Source organism: Gymnoscopelus braueri (assembly GCF_963280865.1).
Source record: "Gymnoscopelus braueri genome assembly, chromosome: 2".
In the NCBI taxonomy this organism is placed as follows: domain Eukaryota; kingdom Metazoa; phylum Chordata; class Actinopteri; order Myctophiformes; family Myctophidae; genus Gymnoscopelus; species Gymnoscopelus braueri.
The window spans coordinates 58293312-58311594 of record NC_137604.1 but is presented as its reverse complement, the minus strand read 5'-3'; the positions used below and the strand labels follow the sequence as shown (position 1 = coordinate 58311594).

Below are 18283 nucleotides of genomic sequence, written 5' to 3'. Positions count from 1 at the left end.
TTCTGAAACAGTCTCTCTCAAGCAGAACAGTGATTAGACCCTTATATTTTCAACTTCAGTGACACATTACTGACATCAGACATCTGTACAGTAGTTGTTTTCAAACTAACAACACTGAGAAAGTGCTTTTGAATATACTTTTATATAGCTTTTTTACATCTCAACGTTTATCAACATGAATCTTGTTGATAAACATCTCAAGCTCATTTCAACGTTTTTCTTTTCAAAGTTATATCAAAAGTGCAAAATGACACACACCATTTCATCTGTGTGTGTGTGTGTGTGTGTGTGTGTGTGTGTGTGTGTGTGTGTGTGTGTGTGTGTGTGTGTGTGTGTGTGTGTGTGTGTGTGTGTGTGTGTGTGTGTCAAGACTTGGCATTATCTGTGCCAAATGTTTGAGTTTACACACCATTATCATTTTTCCACACACACACACACACACACACACACACACTGGGAGAGGTTTTGGCTGGCTCATCTAACTGTTGCAACTTGAAAGATGTAAGGATTTAATTTGACCACCAGAGGGGGGCCTTCCTAACCTCCTAAATGACTTCTTCTTATATGAATAAATGAAGTCCTCTTATAATTTAGGTTAGGTGGCCCCCCTCTGGTGGTCAAATTAAATCCTTACATCTGTATTGGATTCAACTAATCCATTAGACATTGATGACCCCTGATAGAAACCATATATAGACATATAGACTGTATGAACGGTAAGTGAGGCCTCACACCGTGCTTTCTGTGAATGCCATGCATACAGCACTGAGATCCAGATAGCATCTATGATTGGTTTTATGTCAAATTAGAAAATGTTTGACTTTTTAGAGTGAAACAGTCTTACAGTATATACAGCCTTATTTTGACCAAATGGACCCGTAGGGTCCATTTGGTTTTCTTCAGATTAGGACACTGATTTCACTGGTTCCATTTGTACACACAAGAGTACATACCTGCTAGCTTGCAATTGTATATCTATGATAAAAAGTGAGTTCCTAGCATGCTCTGTTCTTTAGCTATTGGTAGTTGAATATAGCTTGCTTTCACCAAAACAAGTCTTTTATACAGCCTTATTTTGACCACAACACCCAGTCCCCCATAACTTATGGGGGACCTACTAACATAAAATTGATGACCCCTGATAGAAACCATATATAGACATATAGACTGTATGAACGGTAAGTGAGGCCTCCCTCATTACACACGTGCTTTCTGTGACTGCCATGCATACAGCACTGAGATCCAGATAGCATCTATGATTGGTTTTATGTCAAATTAGAAAATGTCTGACTTTTTAGAGTGAAACAGTCTTACAGTATATACAGCCTTATTTTGACCTAGGGTCCATTTGGTTTTCTTCAGATTAGGAAACTGATTTCACTGGTTCCATTTGTACACACAAGAGTACATACCTGCTAGCTTGCAATTGTATATCTATGATAAAAAGTGAGTTCCTAGCATGCTCTGTTCTTTAGCTATTGGTAGTTGAATATAGCTTGCTTTCACCAAAACAAGTCTTTTATACAGCCTTATTTTGACCACAACACCCAGTCCCCCATAACTTATGGGGGACCTACTAACATAAAATTGATGACCCCTGATAGAAACCATATATAGACATATAGACTGTATGAACGGTAAGTGAGGCCTCCCTCATTACACACCGTGCTTTCTGTGACTGCCATGCATACAGCACTGAGATCCAGATAGCATCTATGATTGGTTTTATGTCAAATTAGAAAATGTCTGACTTTTTAGAGTGAAACAGTCTTACAGTATATACAGCCTTATTTTGACCAAATGGACCCGTAGGGTCCATTTGGTTTCACTGGTTCCATTTGTACACACAAGAGTACATACCTGCTAGCTTGCAATTGTATATCTATGATATAAAACCAACAGTCTACCGTCTACAGAAAATGTTTGAAACGACTCAGGCAGAGACATTTGAACACACTTTATATGGCTTTCAAGACATTTGAACACACTTTATATGGCTTTCAAGTACCTTTCAAATATATATACAAAATAAGTACAGAATGACATACATCATCATAATTGTGTGTTTTGCCTGGCCAGCACATCGATGTCTCCTCAGAGGCAGTCTTCACCTCCTCGGATGGCGGAGGTGGTCCCCGTGAGGGTTCTGAGAACGTGAAGGCATAGATGTCTTTCACCGACAGAGATGGCTCCACGTCCTCAGATCCCTCTGGGGCAGTGAGAGACATTTACTGCCAACTGTTGGCTGGCTCAGAGCATAATAAATCATAAATCAAAGTCAAAATAAATACAAAATGAAAATAAAACAAAAGTGCATTTTAGTAAGTAAAACAAACAAATACAATCAAAATGATTCAAAAATACTTCTCCTTAGTGTGGTACACACTGAAGCATGTCTTAGCATGGAGGGGGACCAAACAGCTTTCGCAATGTAACGTTGTGTCACTCCGTGGTAGCCCTCTCCTCTTACAAACTCTGCACCAGTTCGCTGCGTTCGTTCCTTTGGCTCTGCGGCCGATATCGACAAGCCTATGGACATTCATATCGCCACTCATTCGGTCTACAGGGTCCTTTCTTGGTGCATAAGGACGGCGGGGGGGGAGAGGGGGGGGCGGAGGGGGCGGGAGACGCCTGGGGTGGGCAGGGGGGGGCAGAGGGGGCAGGGGGGGTGCAGGGTGAGGCTGCTGGCGAGGTTGCTGCTGACAGGCGGCCGGGGGGGGGACAGGCGGGTCTGCTGGGACATCTTGTGGGGCATCAACTGCTTCGGCTGGGGCATATCTAACAGCGGTCCAGGACTTGACAACACTGAGGATGAAGTCGAACATGCATTTAGAGTTGCCACCTGGATTCCTTGCTTTGTAGAGTACGAAAGCGTTGTACATCGAGATTTGGAACAGGTAGACCACAAACTTGTTGCTCCACTTGGCTGTCTTCCTGATGAAGGGGTAGTAGCTTAGGTTTTGGTCGAGCCGGTCCACTGCATTCATGCTCTTATTGTATGCCAGGACACAAACTGGTTTCTCCTGTGGCACTTTGTCTCTGTGGTGTTTCTGCCTCACAAGCTGGGTCCCCATCTCATCCTTGTGCTGGGTTGTGATCAATCTTACGACGCGTTTGTCTCGCCAGGCCAATAACATCACTTTGCCATTGTGCAGCATCTTCCGCTCTCCCACTTTCAGGCTGGACACCGTCACATCCCTCATGGCTTGTGGTTCACCCCTTTTTAGCCGCATAGTACCACAGGCATGTGTGTTGTTCTTCAGGAGGAATTCATACAGTGCCACGGAGTTGTAATAATTGTCCATGAACAAAGAATACCCGTACCCTGTAAGACCCTGCAACAGAAAAGTGACGGTGTCTGATAGGGAAGAGTACTGTCCAGAGTATGGCTTCATGCTGTAACAGTACCCCGTTCCAGAATCGCACAGAATGTAGGACTTTATTCCATACTTGGTGGGCTTCTGTGGGTTGTACACTCTGAAGGATAGGCGTCCCCTCCACAGAAGCATCCCCTCATCAATGCTGATGTTGCGACCTGGAACGAACATCTCCTTGAATTTGGCTGTCAGGTAGAGCAAGACCGGGTTGATTTTGCACAGCCTGTCCACGACGGCAACCTCGCCAGCAGCCGCAGCAGCAGCAGCAGCAGCGGCAGCAGCAGCAGCATCAGCTTCATTGTTGGTGAAATGGAGAAACCGCCAAATTATCTGGAACCTGTTGCGTGGCATGTTTTTGCAGAAGAAAGGCGTGAGTAAGGGCTCATCAGTCGACCAATAGTGCTGTAGTGCAGGCTTTCGCACAAGGCCAGTGAGGAATAAGAGAGCGAAAAAGTTTTTCAGTTCTCCCACTGAAACGTCTTTCCAGTCCTTCACTCTGCTTTCTGGATGCTGCGCCACCTCCTCCTCATCCCTGGCCGCGATGAACGCTTGAGCATAGATGTTGGTTTGCTCAACTATCATCCCTAGCAGCTCATCCGTCAGGAAAAGTGAAAGAAAGTCTACAGGGATGGTGGACTGTAGCTCTACAGCAGCATTGCGAGGACCTGGACTAGCAGTGAAGGGGATGTCCGCCCTAGGTTCCCAATCTGTGTCCTTCCACTCAGGCTCTACAGCTGGGGGCCTCCCACCACGTCCTGTGAATTACAGAAATACACAATTACCATAAAATACATATTTTTTTATTTGTGTGGCAGTGTTGATTCATATGAAAATATGACTATAACTAAATGGAATTTTATTCAACAGACTATGACTAAAACTGAATCAAATGTGCTGTCAAAAGATGAACAGAAAACTGTCTTACTTCTTTTACGGGGGACAGGTGGTACAGCTGAAGACGATGGCCCTGCTTCGTCCAAATCCATCAGGTCTGAAATCACAGTAAAACATAATAGTTTGGTAAATAGAATGTACAATTATTTTCACTACCAGCATGTCAGGTGGTGCATTACTTTATGGAACTTAGAATGAATGACATTTATCATTGCAGTGTGGGGTTTTAGCCATTACTGTGGTAAATCTGAATGCAATAACAGTATATACACATCATATAAGATGCGCTATCAAAATCATGTTGTGTGGTACAACAGTGATGATGAACAGAAAACTGTCTTACTTCTTTTACGGCAGACAGGTGGTGCAGTTGAAGACGATGGCCCTGCTTCGTCCAAATCCATGTCTGAAATCACAGTAAAACATAAAATCGTTGGTAAATAGTATGTACAATTATTTTCACTGCTGCATTACTTTGTGGAACTTGGAATTGGAATTGCAGTGTGGGGTTTTAGCCATTACTGTGGTAAATCTGAATGCAATAAATAATATATACATCAAATAAGTACAAAATGGCACAACATATCATTGTGTGTGTGACATTACTGGCAGAAATAAGTAAGAACGATGCCAGCTATGATGTAAAACCAATCAATTCAGAAAAAGTTTGACTGTTTGACTGTCAGTCCCCCATAAACTCTTGAGTGTGTGTATTCTGTATGTGTTTCTCTATATTGTATGTCCAGATACAATACTATACTATACTATATTGTATGTCCAGACATATTATAGACAAACACATACAGAGATACCCCTAAAATGACCATTACAGTACAATGTGTACAAGTCTACTGTCTAAAGAAAATGTTTGAAACAGACTCAGGCAGACAAGTGTCTTGTCTACTTGAGTAGTATTACAAGTCTTACCTTTCCTACAACTGGAAGGTGCATGAGATGACGACTGCTTTTCACCATCAGACACATAGTCATCGTCTGAAAGTAAACAAGATCAAACGCTGTTGATGTTGTGGACATAAAGTGACCTTAGTCCCCTTTGATGAATTTTATTATGATAGTGGGGGCCTCTGTGCACCTGGCCTCCAACCCAAAAACTAAAGCCAGATCTACAAGCCTGCTGCATCTGTTGTCATAGTAAAATGACATCAAAGGGATTTGAAAATCATTGTTGACATGGCCTCATGTCGACCCACAACAGCATCAAAACATTTGTTGTCATGACATGACCTCTTCCATTTGAAGTATGCCTCCCCCCCAAAAAAAACAGATCTACAAAAATCTTTGTTGACATGGCCTCATGTCGACCCATAACTACATCAAAACATTTGTTGTCATCCCTTTGAAGTATGCCACCCCCCCCCCAAAAAAAAAAACCCAGATCTACAAGTCAACAAATTCATAGGCTACATCGTCAACATAATCAAATAAATCACATGCATATAGATAGATACAGAATAAAATAAATACATATTTTATAACTGGCTGACCCAGAGTGCAATATCCTCCTACATATTGCCACCAAATATGTGGTCTATGTGTCTATATGTGTAGTATACAACCCTCGAAGACGTATTTATGATTCTGACGTCTTAGATTGAAGGCCAGAATCATAAATACGTCTACGAGGGTTGTTAGCCCTGAAACATGACTGTCATACCATGACAGTCATGGTGCCGAGTCCCCCTGGTCTAAAGTTGTGTTCGATTTTTTTCACATTGCCATCTCTCACATAAACATAAACGTTCAGATTTCAAATATAAAGTGCTTACCACCGAGCCACGGATGTTACAAGGCGATGCGGACCGCGATGAGTACCCGTATCTCCCGTATTGTTCAATAAAAAGCATTTCAATCCCATCGCCAGCCATTTTCTTTTTTTTTTGGTAATGTATCAGAGTGCAATACACCTCCCAACCATTAGTTTCGCATGGTTGAAAGTATCGGAGACAATTTGGAGAAAATGGCCGGTGATAGGATTAAAATGCTTTTTATTGAACAATACGGGAGATACGAGTACTTATCGCGGTTCGCGTCGCCTTGTAACATCCGTGGCTCGGTGGTAAGCACTTTATATTTGAAATCTGAACGTTTATGTGAGAGATGGCAGTGTGAAAAAATCGAACACAACTTTAGACCAGGGGGACTCCGCACCATGACGCTTGTATACTACAGCTATACATTGTCCATATATAAATAAGGTGTTACACACACCTACAGTTGTTACAGGCCCAGTCAAACAATTTGTCTAAAAAGAATGAAACCATTCATAGGTATTCAATTCATCAAAATATAAATGGCACCATTCAATGATCATAAATATAAAAACACTATATTGTGATGCGATTGAATTGTTTGGTGCCATTTTATATGTCAATATGAAGTTGATATAACCCAGTAAGCAGAAAGTAGTCTTTAAGACGTTGAAAAGACGTTTTTACAGAACGTCTAGAAGACGTCTCCAAACACGTCCAGATTGAAAGGTTTTTTGACGTCTTTTCCGGACGTTCAATAGACGTCATTATAATACGTTGAAAAGTCGTCTTTACAGAACGTCTAGAGGACGTCCCCAAACACGTCCAGATTGAAAGGTTTTTTGACGTCTTTTCTTGACGTTCGATAGACGTCATTATAATACGTTGAAAAGTTGTCTTTATAGAACGTCTAGAAGACGTCTTTTCCTGACGTTAGACAGACGTCAATACAAGTCTCATTATAGACGTCCTTTTTATACGTTTAGATGACGTTATTTCTGGACGTCTTCAGGCTGTCTACAGAGACCCCTTTTTAGACGTTATTTACATACCTATTCTGGACGTCTTCTGACTGTCTACAGAGACCCCTTTTTAGACGTCATTTACATACCTATTCTGGACGTCTTCTGACTGTCTACAGAGACCCCTTTTTAGACGTTATTTACATACCTATTCTGGACGTCTTCTGACTGTCTACAGAGACACCTTTTTATACATTTACATACCTATACTGGACGTCTTCTGACTGTCTACAGAGACACCTTTTTAGACGTCTTTTCTAAACCTGTAAATGACTGATTTCAGGACGTTCAAAAGACATGTTAGATAAGATTGTTGGACATCCAGATGAGCTACATTTTTATTGACTGACCCCATTTTACACACCAACAGAAATGTCAAACAAGTCTCTATCTCCAAGGCTTAGCCTGCCGGCTGATCCATTTATTGGGGGGTCGCTATCAGCCACTATAACATTTTAGCACTCACAAAGTGCTTTTACATACAACAGAAATAAAAAAACACGACAAGAAGCATTTAAATGATTAAGAACAACAAAAACACAAACTGCAGCAACTACATCTCAGGAAAAACAAAACAGCAGATACATATCACACCCGGTGAAGAAGGTCAAAGACATCCCCATTAATTGAAACTGGAACACTATAAAGAATTAAGCTGATAGATGGGTACTAGATGGCTGAAAAATTGCAACCCCCCTGAAAATGAATTTTCTATTTACTAAAGAACTGGAGAGACATGGAGACTCCTTTTCCTGAACAAACACTCTATAGCAATGATTACTATTAGAATATAGAGCTTTAACCTTTTAACAAAAATAACATTTGTTTTGGCCAAAACAATCACTTTAAACATTGTATATTCCCAGTAAGCAGAAAGAGTCACAAAAGTCACAAAAATAGCAGATATACAACCTTGCAGTGCGACACGAAGTGACGTGCTGCAAGCTTGTACATCTGCCATTTCTGAATAAATCCTAAAATTCTATTTTTTCTTTTCTAATTAAAGCAATAAAACCTTATAAATAAAACCTTATAAACTATTTTTTTTTTTCTGCCCGATAATTCCCCTCTGCCAAAATAAAGGTCCACTACTCGTTACACTACAAGGCAAGCTATATGGCATTGTACCCGCCTCCCCCCACTCTCCCAGGGGCATGCTTCAGGTGGTCCGCTGTTGCCAATCGGACCTGAGACTCCGTTGAGGTAGGCTCCCATTTGATGACAGCCGCTACAATAAAAACAAAAAACAAACAAGAAAACGCATGGAAAATAAATAAATGCAGTTGTCACTCACATTTCTTTACATGGGTTAGATATAAATCAAGTTACATTGCATCAAGTATAATATTAATCAACATTCCATAATATTAAGCTTACTTTTCACTGCTGAAAATATCAAGGTGCCTTCTAGACCCCTTTTGTTCCCCTTCCCCTTCCCCTTCAGGTTGAATTTGGCCATCAGTTGATTGGTGAAGAGCCTAATCCCAGAGAAATTGATTACATACAAGATATACAAACTCCTTTTTGACAAATACTGTACACACACACACACCACACACACATACAGGTCAGTAGGCATACTGGGAAAGTTGATTAAGTCACTGAGAGAATTGCAAAACAAAAAGTGAACCAATAAGCAAATACCATGATCAACTGTTCTGCTCCAATGTATAAAGATCTGTCTTAATAAATATTACAAGTAAATATGTAAATAATGACTTTACCTGTCAAGTACTTTGTAAGTGCAGTCCTTCACATCTTTCCCCCCCACTTTTGACAGTCTACAAACCTATAAAAAAAAGCATTATTTTATTAAGAATGCAGGCATGAGCTGTGAGCACAAGCAGGTATTGGGATCATTATGTTATATTGCTTATTCTTCCTGAAGTTAAATGAAGTTGTTTAATGATTAGCCAAAATATGTTTAACATTCACAAACTCATTAATAGGCCCTCCAAAAATTAGACACATTATATTTTGAGAATTTTTTGAAAATGTAACTGGTTATGACACTGGTTTGTTTCAATAAGCATCTTGTTTTCAGAGTGGTCTTTGTTGATGGCTGTACTGTCACTGTACAGTCAAGCGATATGATCATGCCACCAAGCCACCAAATCTACAGTTCTAAAATGTATAGAGCTGTACTTATCCATCCTACTACGGATTATATCGGCTCTTAAGATTTATATATTAACGTGTTGATTTGATAAAAAAAGATCAGCCGTTTGTACACCAGTGATTTTAATGCATTACATGATTCTTTACCTTATAGATTTTTAGGTCTGGGTACATTTGTCCATTGAGCACAACAATAGTGTTAATTTAAAAATGCTCACATTTATTATATATATATATATATATAATCTGCGCATTATGCAACAGCCACAGCAGCATGCTTGTAGCTTTGTTGTTTTTGTTGCTGTGCAATTTGCTGAGTTGGACTTCATTAGTGACTGAAAACATCTTACCAATGTCTCCCAATTCTCACTGTCAGCCAGAGATGCCTCCTTTTCATCAAATTCGTCCAAGGAATCCAGTCTTGTGATCTGGCTTAAAGCATTCGATGGATCGGTTCTCTGCAGCTTGTCAACCGTGTCCTGGATAGTCACCAGCTTGGTGAGGACCACCTTCTGGAACTCTGGCATTAAAGAGAAAGATAAAGTTGAATTACTTACTATAAGTGCAAAACTATCATAACAGCAATGCATTTCTGCTTGGAGAAACGGGCTCTAGCGATCCCAGAAGAATCTGAGAAGATTCAAATAGTTACTCAACACTTGATTCAACAAAATAACCTAAACCCAGTGTTTTACAAAGCCTTTGTTATTTAATGTAAGAATAAAGTTAACAGATGATCATAGACTCCATCACATCACAATGTCATAAATGCCCTGTGTGCCATTAACACTTGGGTATGTGTGTGTGTGTGTGTGTGTGTGTGTGTGTGTGTGTGTGTGTGAGAGACAGTAAGCCATTGTGGTGTGGTGCGAAGGCAGCCAGATGAAAACCTACTGTAGGCTGATTGGGGTAATAAAGCCAGTTCCAAGGGGAATGCATAGTAATCCACCATAAGTAATTGGTTTTGGTATGACATGGACATTCTCTTATACTTACTCTCTGGGAGCATAGGAAATGTGGGCATTCTGGAACCTGATGGCCTTGCAGGAGTAGATGAATTACCTAAGCAAAAATAAAGGTATAGCCATGACATTTAATCATAATTTTTGCATGTGCTACATTAACGCAAACTAAAAACATGATTAATACTCACTAATGGACGAGCCCTCTACCACTGGGGTACTGCGTGGATCTGAGTAATGAACACCAGAAAAAGTAAATCATGATCAGTAGGGCTCTGTGATCTGACTGCATGATGATTTTATATGCAAGGAATGGAAATACTTACGACTATTTGACCTGTTTCGGCTATTGGACCTTGAAGAACCTGAAAAAAACAAAACAGACTGTCAGTCATGAGCCATATACTGCTATTGATACGAACGCTGATTTGGTGTTCAGTGAATGTCAATACATACGGCTATTGGATCTGTGGCCCGTGGACCTGGATAGACCTGAGCAAACAAAACATCCATCAATCAAAAATAATCAGCAGTGGTAGTGCAAACCGTGTTCTGCTTGCCAATTTCAGACATTGAATAAGAATACTTACGGGTGGTTGACCTATGATGTCCAGGGGACCTTGGTGAACCTGAGATATTCAAACCAGAGACAGTCAGTCAAAACCTATAGTTCTACTGATCTGTGCACTCATTTGTTATTCAGTGAATGCATACTCACGAGTAGTTGAACGGTTCCCATGAGTTGATCTTCCCCTGCCAACAGTCCTGGGAGAACCTGATGATTCCAAACAAGAAACATCAGTCAGTCATAACTAATATTGTGCTAGTGATGTGAATGCTGATTTGGTATTCAGTGAATGCAATACTCACGAGTAGTGGACCTTTCCTCCTGACTTGATCTGTCCCTGCCAACATTCCTGGCTGAACCTGATGATTCCAAACAAGAAACATCAGTCAGTCATAACTAATATTGTGCTAGTGATGTGAATGCTGATTTGGTATTCAGTGAATGCATACTCACGAGTAGTTGAACGGTTCCCATGAGTTGATCTTCCCCTGCCAACAGTCCTGGGAGAACCTGATGATTCAAAACAAGAAACATCAGTCAGTCATAACTAATATTGTGCTAGTGATGTGAATGCTGATTTGGTATTCAGTGAATGCAATACTCACGAGTAGTGGAGCTTTCCTCCTGACTTGATCTGTCCCTGCCAACATTCCTGGCAGAACCTGATGATTCCAAACAAGAAACATCAGTCAGTCATAACTAATATTGTGCTGGTGATGTGAATGCTGATTTGGTATTCAGTGAATGCAACACTCACGAGTAGTGGACCTTTCCTCCTGACTTGATCTGTCCCTGCCACCATTCCTGGGAGAACCTGATGATTCCAAACAAGAAACATCAGTCAGTCATAACTAATATTGTGCTAGTGATGTGAATGCTGATTTGGTATTCAGTGAATGCAACACTCACGAGTAGTGGAGCTTTCCTCCTGACGTGATCTGTCCCTGCCAACATTCCTGGGAGAACCTGATGATTCCAAACAAGAAACATCAGTCAGTCATAACTAATATTGTGCTAGTGATGTGAATGCTGATTTGGTATTCAGTGAATGCAACACTCACGAGTAGTGGACCTTTCCTCCTGACTTGATCTGTCCCTGCCACCATTCCTGGGAGAACCTGATGATTCCAAACAAGAAACATCAGTCAGTCATAACTAATATTGTGCTAGTGATGTGAATGCTGATTTGGTATTCAGTGAATGCATACTCACGAGTAGTTGAACGGTTCCCATGAGTTGATCTTCCCCTGCCAACAGTCCTGGGAGAACCTGATGATTCCAAACAAGAAACATCAGTCAGTCATAACTAATATTGTGCTAGTGATGTGAATGCTGATTTGGTATTCAGTGAATGCAATACTCACGAGTAGTGGAGCTTTCCTCCTGACTTGATCTGTCCCTGCCAACATTCCTGGCAGAACCTGATGATTCCAAACAAGAAACATCAGTCAGTCATAACTAATATTGTGCTGGTGATGTGAATGCTGATTTGGTATTCAGTGAATGCAACACTCACGAGTAGTGGAGCTTTCCTCCTGACGTGATCTGTCCCTGCCAACATTCCTGGGAGAACCTGATGATTCCAAACAAGAAACATCAGTCAGTCATAACTAATATTGTGCTAGTGATGTGAATGCTGATTTGGTATTCAGTGAATGCAACACTCACGAGTAGTGGACCTTTCCTCCTGACTTGATCTGTCCCTGCCACCATTCCTGGGAGAACCTGATGATTCCAAACAAGAAACATCAGTCAGTCATAACTAATATTGTGCTAGTGATGTGAATGCTGATTTGGTATTCAGTGAATGCAACACTCACGAGTAGTGGACCTTTCCTCCTGACTTGATCTGTCCCTGCCACCATTCCTGGGAGAACCTGATGATTCCAAACAAGAAACATCAGTCAGTCATAACTAATATTGTGCTAGTGATGTGAATGCTGATTTGGTATTCAGTGAATGCAATACTCACGAGTAGTGGAGCTTTCCTCCTGACTTGATCTTCCCCTGTCAACAGTCCTGGGAGAACCTGATGATTCCAAAGAAGAAACATCAGTCAGTCATAACTAATATTGTGATAGTGATGTGAATGCTGATTTGGTATTCAGTGAATGCAATACTCACGAGTAGTTGACCCTTCTTCTGGACTTGATCTGTCCCTGCCAACAGTCCTGGGAGAAGCTGATCAGTCCGAACAAGAAACATCAGTCAGTCATAACTAATATTATGCTAGTGATGTGAATGCTGATTTGGTATTCAGTGAATGCAATACTCACGAGTAGTGGACCTGTCCTGTCCAAGAGAGCTGGGTGTACCTGAGCAAAAAAATAATACAAACAGCAGAGAATATGAAATATTGGTTTAAATCTTTATTTTGGAAAGAATGCAGAAATCAGAGAGAGCGCATAATAGGCTCTATGCACAGCAGCCACATTGGAAATAAATTGGGCCTCTTCCTTTCTTACTTCACAGGTTATTATAATAAAGGCTCTGTTCTATTGAGTGAAGCAGTGGTTACATTTTTTATTATTTCAAGGACCCCCAAAACTCTGTACAAATGGAACCAAGGGTCCATTTGTACACTCAGAGCACACCTCTAAAGGGGCCATTTGGAACCCCCTCAAGGAACCACGAGGGTCCTTGGACCACACTTTGAGACACTGTTGTAGCAAAGTGTTTCCAGTAAGCCAACGTGCCCAATATCAGCACTCGTTGGAAACACCTATGAAGGAAGTAAGGAAGACACCAAATTTCTTTCCAATATGGCTGCTGTGCATCAAGCCTATTACGTTTGGGGTGCTCGGGTGGCACCGGGGTAATGTTAATCTCAGCAACAACTCACCATCGTTTGATGACTCCATCGCATTTCTTGGGCTCGGTAAGGTAACGTAATTGCTTGAACCAGATGCGCCTAAAAGCAGATTCAGTGTGTTGTAATACTATTTCAAAGAATGACGTATGAACATGTGTATGAACATCTCAGTAACAACTCACCATCCTTTGATGCTTGCATCATTGGTGGTGTTGGAAAGGGGGGTATTTCAGAGTTTACATCTAAATACAGAATGACGCATGTCAATCACTAATTCCAACAGAGCATGAGCAAACTACTTGATTTTTCTATCAACTGTTAATGAATGCCAAAACATTTACCTTCATGTCTCTCTTCAGTCTCCGCCTCAGTCGCATCAGAGTCCAGTTCAGATCCTTAATAAGTATTAAATATTTCATTTTTATCATCATCATCAGCAGCAGCATTTTGTTTTACATGAAAATAACGTACCTCGAACAAATCCCTCATACAACTTTTTTTTCTGCTTCCTCTTCGGAGCAACGACCTCATCATCCAACTCCTCTGCATGGCTGGTTTCTGCATAATTCTCACAGTCCCTGAGATTTTCTGAAAACGGACACTTACAGTTCATACATGACATCATAGATTAAATATATCATTACTCCACACGATACCATTGTATGAAAAGTATAAGGTTACCTGAGGTGAATTTCACTTTCACCAGTCGAAATTTTAGCCAGTCATCTTTTGGCATGACATGATTGAGAAAACAGTATTTGGTCTTTTTTATTGGCCACCTTACTGTCCCCTCAGTCAGATCAAGCCATATTTCAGGGATGACCCCCTCCATTACTTTATCATTCTCCTTCCAAACTGCCCTGGCGTATTGCATGATCTGCAAGCAATAAGGGAGAAAAAAATGGAATCATGTAGTGATCTGCAAAGTTATTCACGTCCGTCAACATTTAGATGTATAAAAACATTATTAAAGTCAAGCAAAGGCGAATGGCATGCCAACCTGTATCTTCAATGTTCGATGCCATGGCGCAGAGGAATCAGGACAGAACCATTGTTGTAAGCTAGATAGGCCACCTTGCGAATAAGTTCTGTTTCATCAACTTCTCTTCTTTTGAATACAACACTATTCTTTATATACACAATGTTCAAGAGCTTCGACTGACATGGTTTGTCAAAGAAGTCCACAGTGTGGCTCTGCTTTATCACCTGACAAACTACTGTCCCATCTCCTCTCCTCTCTTGAACAAAGGCAAACCCGTCTTCCAACAGGAAACAACTGTCCCTCTGACGTGTAGAAATGTACATTTTTGGCCTTGCGTCTACCGGGGTATTGGGATTCCTCTGGGCGTGCTCAAATTCAAACATTCGTTTGGACACCTGTGCTAATGGGTTTCTTCCAGTCCTCACTAGTCTCTTTAACAGCTGCAAGTGGTTCTCAAAAGGAAAACAACTAATGTCATTCAAAGAACACTTGAAATGATAGACATCTTCGGGAATATGTAACAGACCATGCACATTGTACACATTGAATGTTTTGCCATACAGTAAAGGGCAACTATACACAAAGTGCCTGATAAGTTCAGAGGCATAGTCCAGATAGGCAGCTCTTCTTTGGTCGTCAGAGTCCAGCAGGATGGATACTGCCACGGTCAGTGTCAGGAAATGAACGTACAGCTTTGAAGACACAATGTTTTTAAGTACTATGGGTCCTGTATAGAGAAGAAATTGACGGAACTCAGTGGCTTTCCACCTGTCTAACTCCTCAAGGCCACGGGGCTGTCGCACAAACTCGCTGGGCATCTGGCCTGTAAGCATTTTAAGTTTTTGGGAGATTTCAGACTTCTGTCTCACAGACAGCCTACATACTTTTGGGCCTCTGGTCAGATACACCAACATGCGCCTCACAACACCCAAGCAAATCATATGCATGTAATCCAAAACAAATGCACTCACACAGGGAATGCCAGCAGTGACTAAAGGACTGCTCTCAGTTTGATGGTTGGAATACTCTAAATGAGAAAAGGCATCATCTGTGCGCAATGTAGATGTCAGTTGATTGAACACTACTCTCCTCTCAACATATTCCCCTCTTGCTATACACCTCTCACAACTGTGATATGCAGTATGACCTTTTATGCATTTTAAAAATGCTCTCGCTGGCGCGTCACATACTAAGGATTGGATATTCACAGCATAAGTTTTTTCTTGATATACAAGGCCATTCTGTTTTAGATGCACAAACTCCTCCAAAAAGTCCTTGAGGTAATCATCAAGGGGCTGTGGTTTACTAACTCCACAATATAATGCCACAACAAAGGGTTTGAAATTGTTGAATGTCACCAGTATCGGCCAGAATTGTAGGTTTCTACTTTTATAGATGGGTAGCCCATCTACATTTACATCTAAGCTGACAGTGTCATGTTCTCGTCTAAAAGCAGCATTTTGGTGAAGTACACGGGAAATGCCCCGCTCCAACCCATAGTACACATACTGTCCACTGCATTTGGACTGACTGTCAATGGCTTGAGGGGTTTTAAGTAAAGTACGAGCATCTTTGGGGAGTACATGTCCATGATTCCCAAGAATGTGCAACAAGTCAGTTAATGCCCTTTGAGTGATGTTATGTTTAGTATGCCAGTCTCTCAAATCGTCTCCCAGGCTTGGCATTTCTCCATCTGGTTCAGGTTCGGTGTTCAATGTTTCAACTTCAGAATCAGACATTTCAACGTCTGTGTCAAAGTCATAGTCGTTAGCATCAACACCATCATCATCATCATCATGAGTAATCTCTGGGTGGTCACGGTCATCATTTGACGCCACTGGGTCGCGGTTTGTCGCAACTGGATCGCTACTGGTCGCCAGAGGATCGCTACTGATCACCACAGGGTCATCATCGCTGACAGACAGGATGAGCTTATTGATGTCTGCTTTCCTCTTGCGCCACATTCTTAAGTAAGCCATCTGTAACCAAAACCAATAAAGACTAAACAAGATCCAATAACATTGGAAACTAAGAAAAATCCACCACCAACACCCAAACGTCAGAAAACAATCCACATTAACTTGATTTCTAACAGACTCCTACAATAAATGAGAGATTTTTTATATATATATATATATATATATATACACATACACACACACACACCACAATACTTCGTTAACTACATTATCCTTACAACTACTGTATATAGCAGTCAACAGGAGCTTACTCCTGAATCAAACATCACACTATATCCCAAATCTACCAGCACCAATTCTCCAAAATTACAACTATCAAAACAAAGGCAATCATTTAATTGACAAGGGTAGATTAGTATACCCTCTGCCATCTGTTGTGTGACTGTTTTGACGAGATATGGTCTTTGCCATGGCTGCATTTTCCGACTACATGCCATGATCTGCCTCATATCAGTATGGCTATGAGGGTTGATCCCAACACTGGTAACCTGTATGGTCAATGAATGACTGACAGTTACAAAGATTGACTGCAGTGTCCATACTTAGGCGAGATGACAGATCAAGCTCACATATTACCTTACTAGGTCAAAATGTACCCGTGTGGGTCACAGCAAAAATGACCCTGAACCAATATTCATCTACAAGACAGAGAAGTCTATTTCAAAACCCACCATCTCAGATGTTTCTGAATTCATTTAGAATTTCCCATAGCTTAAAAAAGGTGGGTTACCTAGCCTTTAATATTGGGTAGGAACCTACAGTTCACATTGAGAGAAAAAAAAAGAAGACTGCTCAAACAAAATCTTGCATGACTCGAATGATATTCTGTATAGACCCAGCATCTGATTAGAACAAGAGTCCTTCTTAATCAAGTCAGGTTTGATTACATAGCCCCTGGTTATTTACCTGTCTAAATTAATTAGTAATAATGTTAATTCTGCATAACATTATACAAAGTCTGTTCCCCACTGGATTAAAATCTATCTGTGGTGGTAGATGGGTTGAAACAGTGATGTACGTGGTAAATGTTCTGTTTCTTATGTCTAGGTACAGAAACTAGTGAAGTGTTGGACTGAAATGGTCTTTCCTGCGCCTCTGCCCAGCTACAGTACATCTGTGCCATCGTCTCCACTGTATCCACATTGTTACGTTAACCTTCACATTGTTAAATAATTTTACTGCTTAGCAGCATAAATGTCCTACATACATGCTGTATCGATTTGCAATGGGTATTTTTTAGGTTTAACCACTTTCTGGGATTGCGCAGGGAGTAAAGCTGCCCGAACACTGCGTGTTCGAACCAATCAGCGGCTGCTAGGGGCGGGATCATCCAATCACCTGCCTAGTAGCTTGAAAAAAAGAAAAAACGTCTGTCATCGATTCTGCGACCGGAGTCTCAGATGGGAAGTAGGCTGTGAAACAAATGTGTGTCGCAAGCTTCTTCCATTTGACGGTGTCAGGTTAGGACAATACCCAAAGCTTTAAAACCAGACAAATAGAGCAAACTACCCAGTCACAAACTTACTGTGCTCTTTAGATACCTTGATATTGTGCAATGTGCATATTGAGCTGCATTGTGAGCTTGTAGATCTGCCATTTGGTGTAGAGGGAAATAGGGGCCCAGTAAAGAGCCCTTGGGGATTCTCATCAACACAGAATATAGGGCACTTGTGGCAATAGTTCACTCACCTTGGCAGGACCTTGGCCTGGAAATAGAAATCCTTGGGTGGGAAGTAGAAACTCCTTGGATTGGAAGTAGAAACTCAGTCTGTTGGGTAAAGATAGGATAAAATCAGCCGG

General features: G+C 41.1%; 1 protein-coding gene across 1 annotated transcript; it reads right to left on the bottom strand.

Moving 5' to 3' along the window:
• Positions 1 to 2354: 2354 nt before the first annotated feature.
• Positions 2355 to 16468, bottom strand: LOC308096554 (piggyBac transposable element-derived protein 4-like; the record flags this gene model as incomplete). The annotated part of the gene is made up of 13 exons (XM_080443971.1): positions 2355 to 4132; positions 4303 to 4368; positions 4615 to 4677; positions 5199 to 5264; positions 9551 to 9700; positions 10353 to 10372; positions 10861 to 10917; positions 11164 to 11220; positions 11923 to 11979; positions 12835 to 12891; positions 12987 to 13025; positions 13553 to 13621; positions 16158 to 16468. The coding sequence occupies 13 exons, from the start codon at positions 16466 to 16468 to the stop codon at positions 2355 to 2357; spliced, it is 2790 nt and encodes a 929-aa protein (XP_080300097.1).
• Positions 16469 to 18283: the final 1815 nt, after the last annotated feature.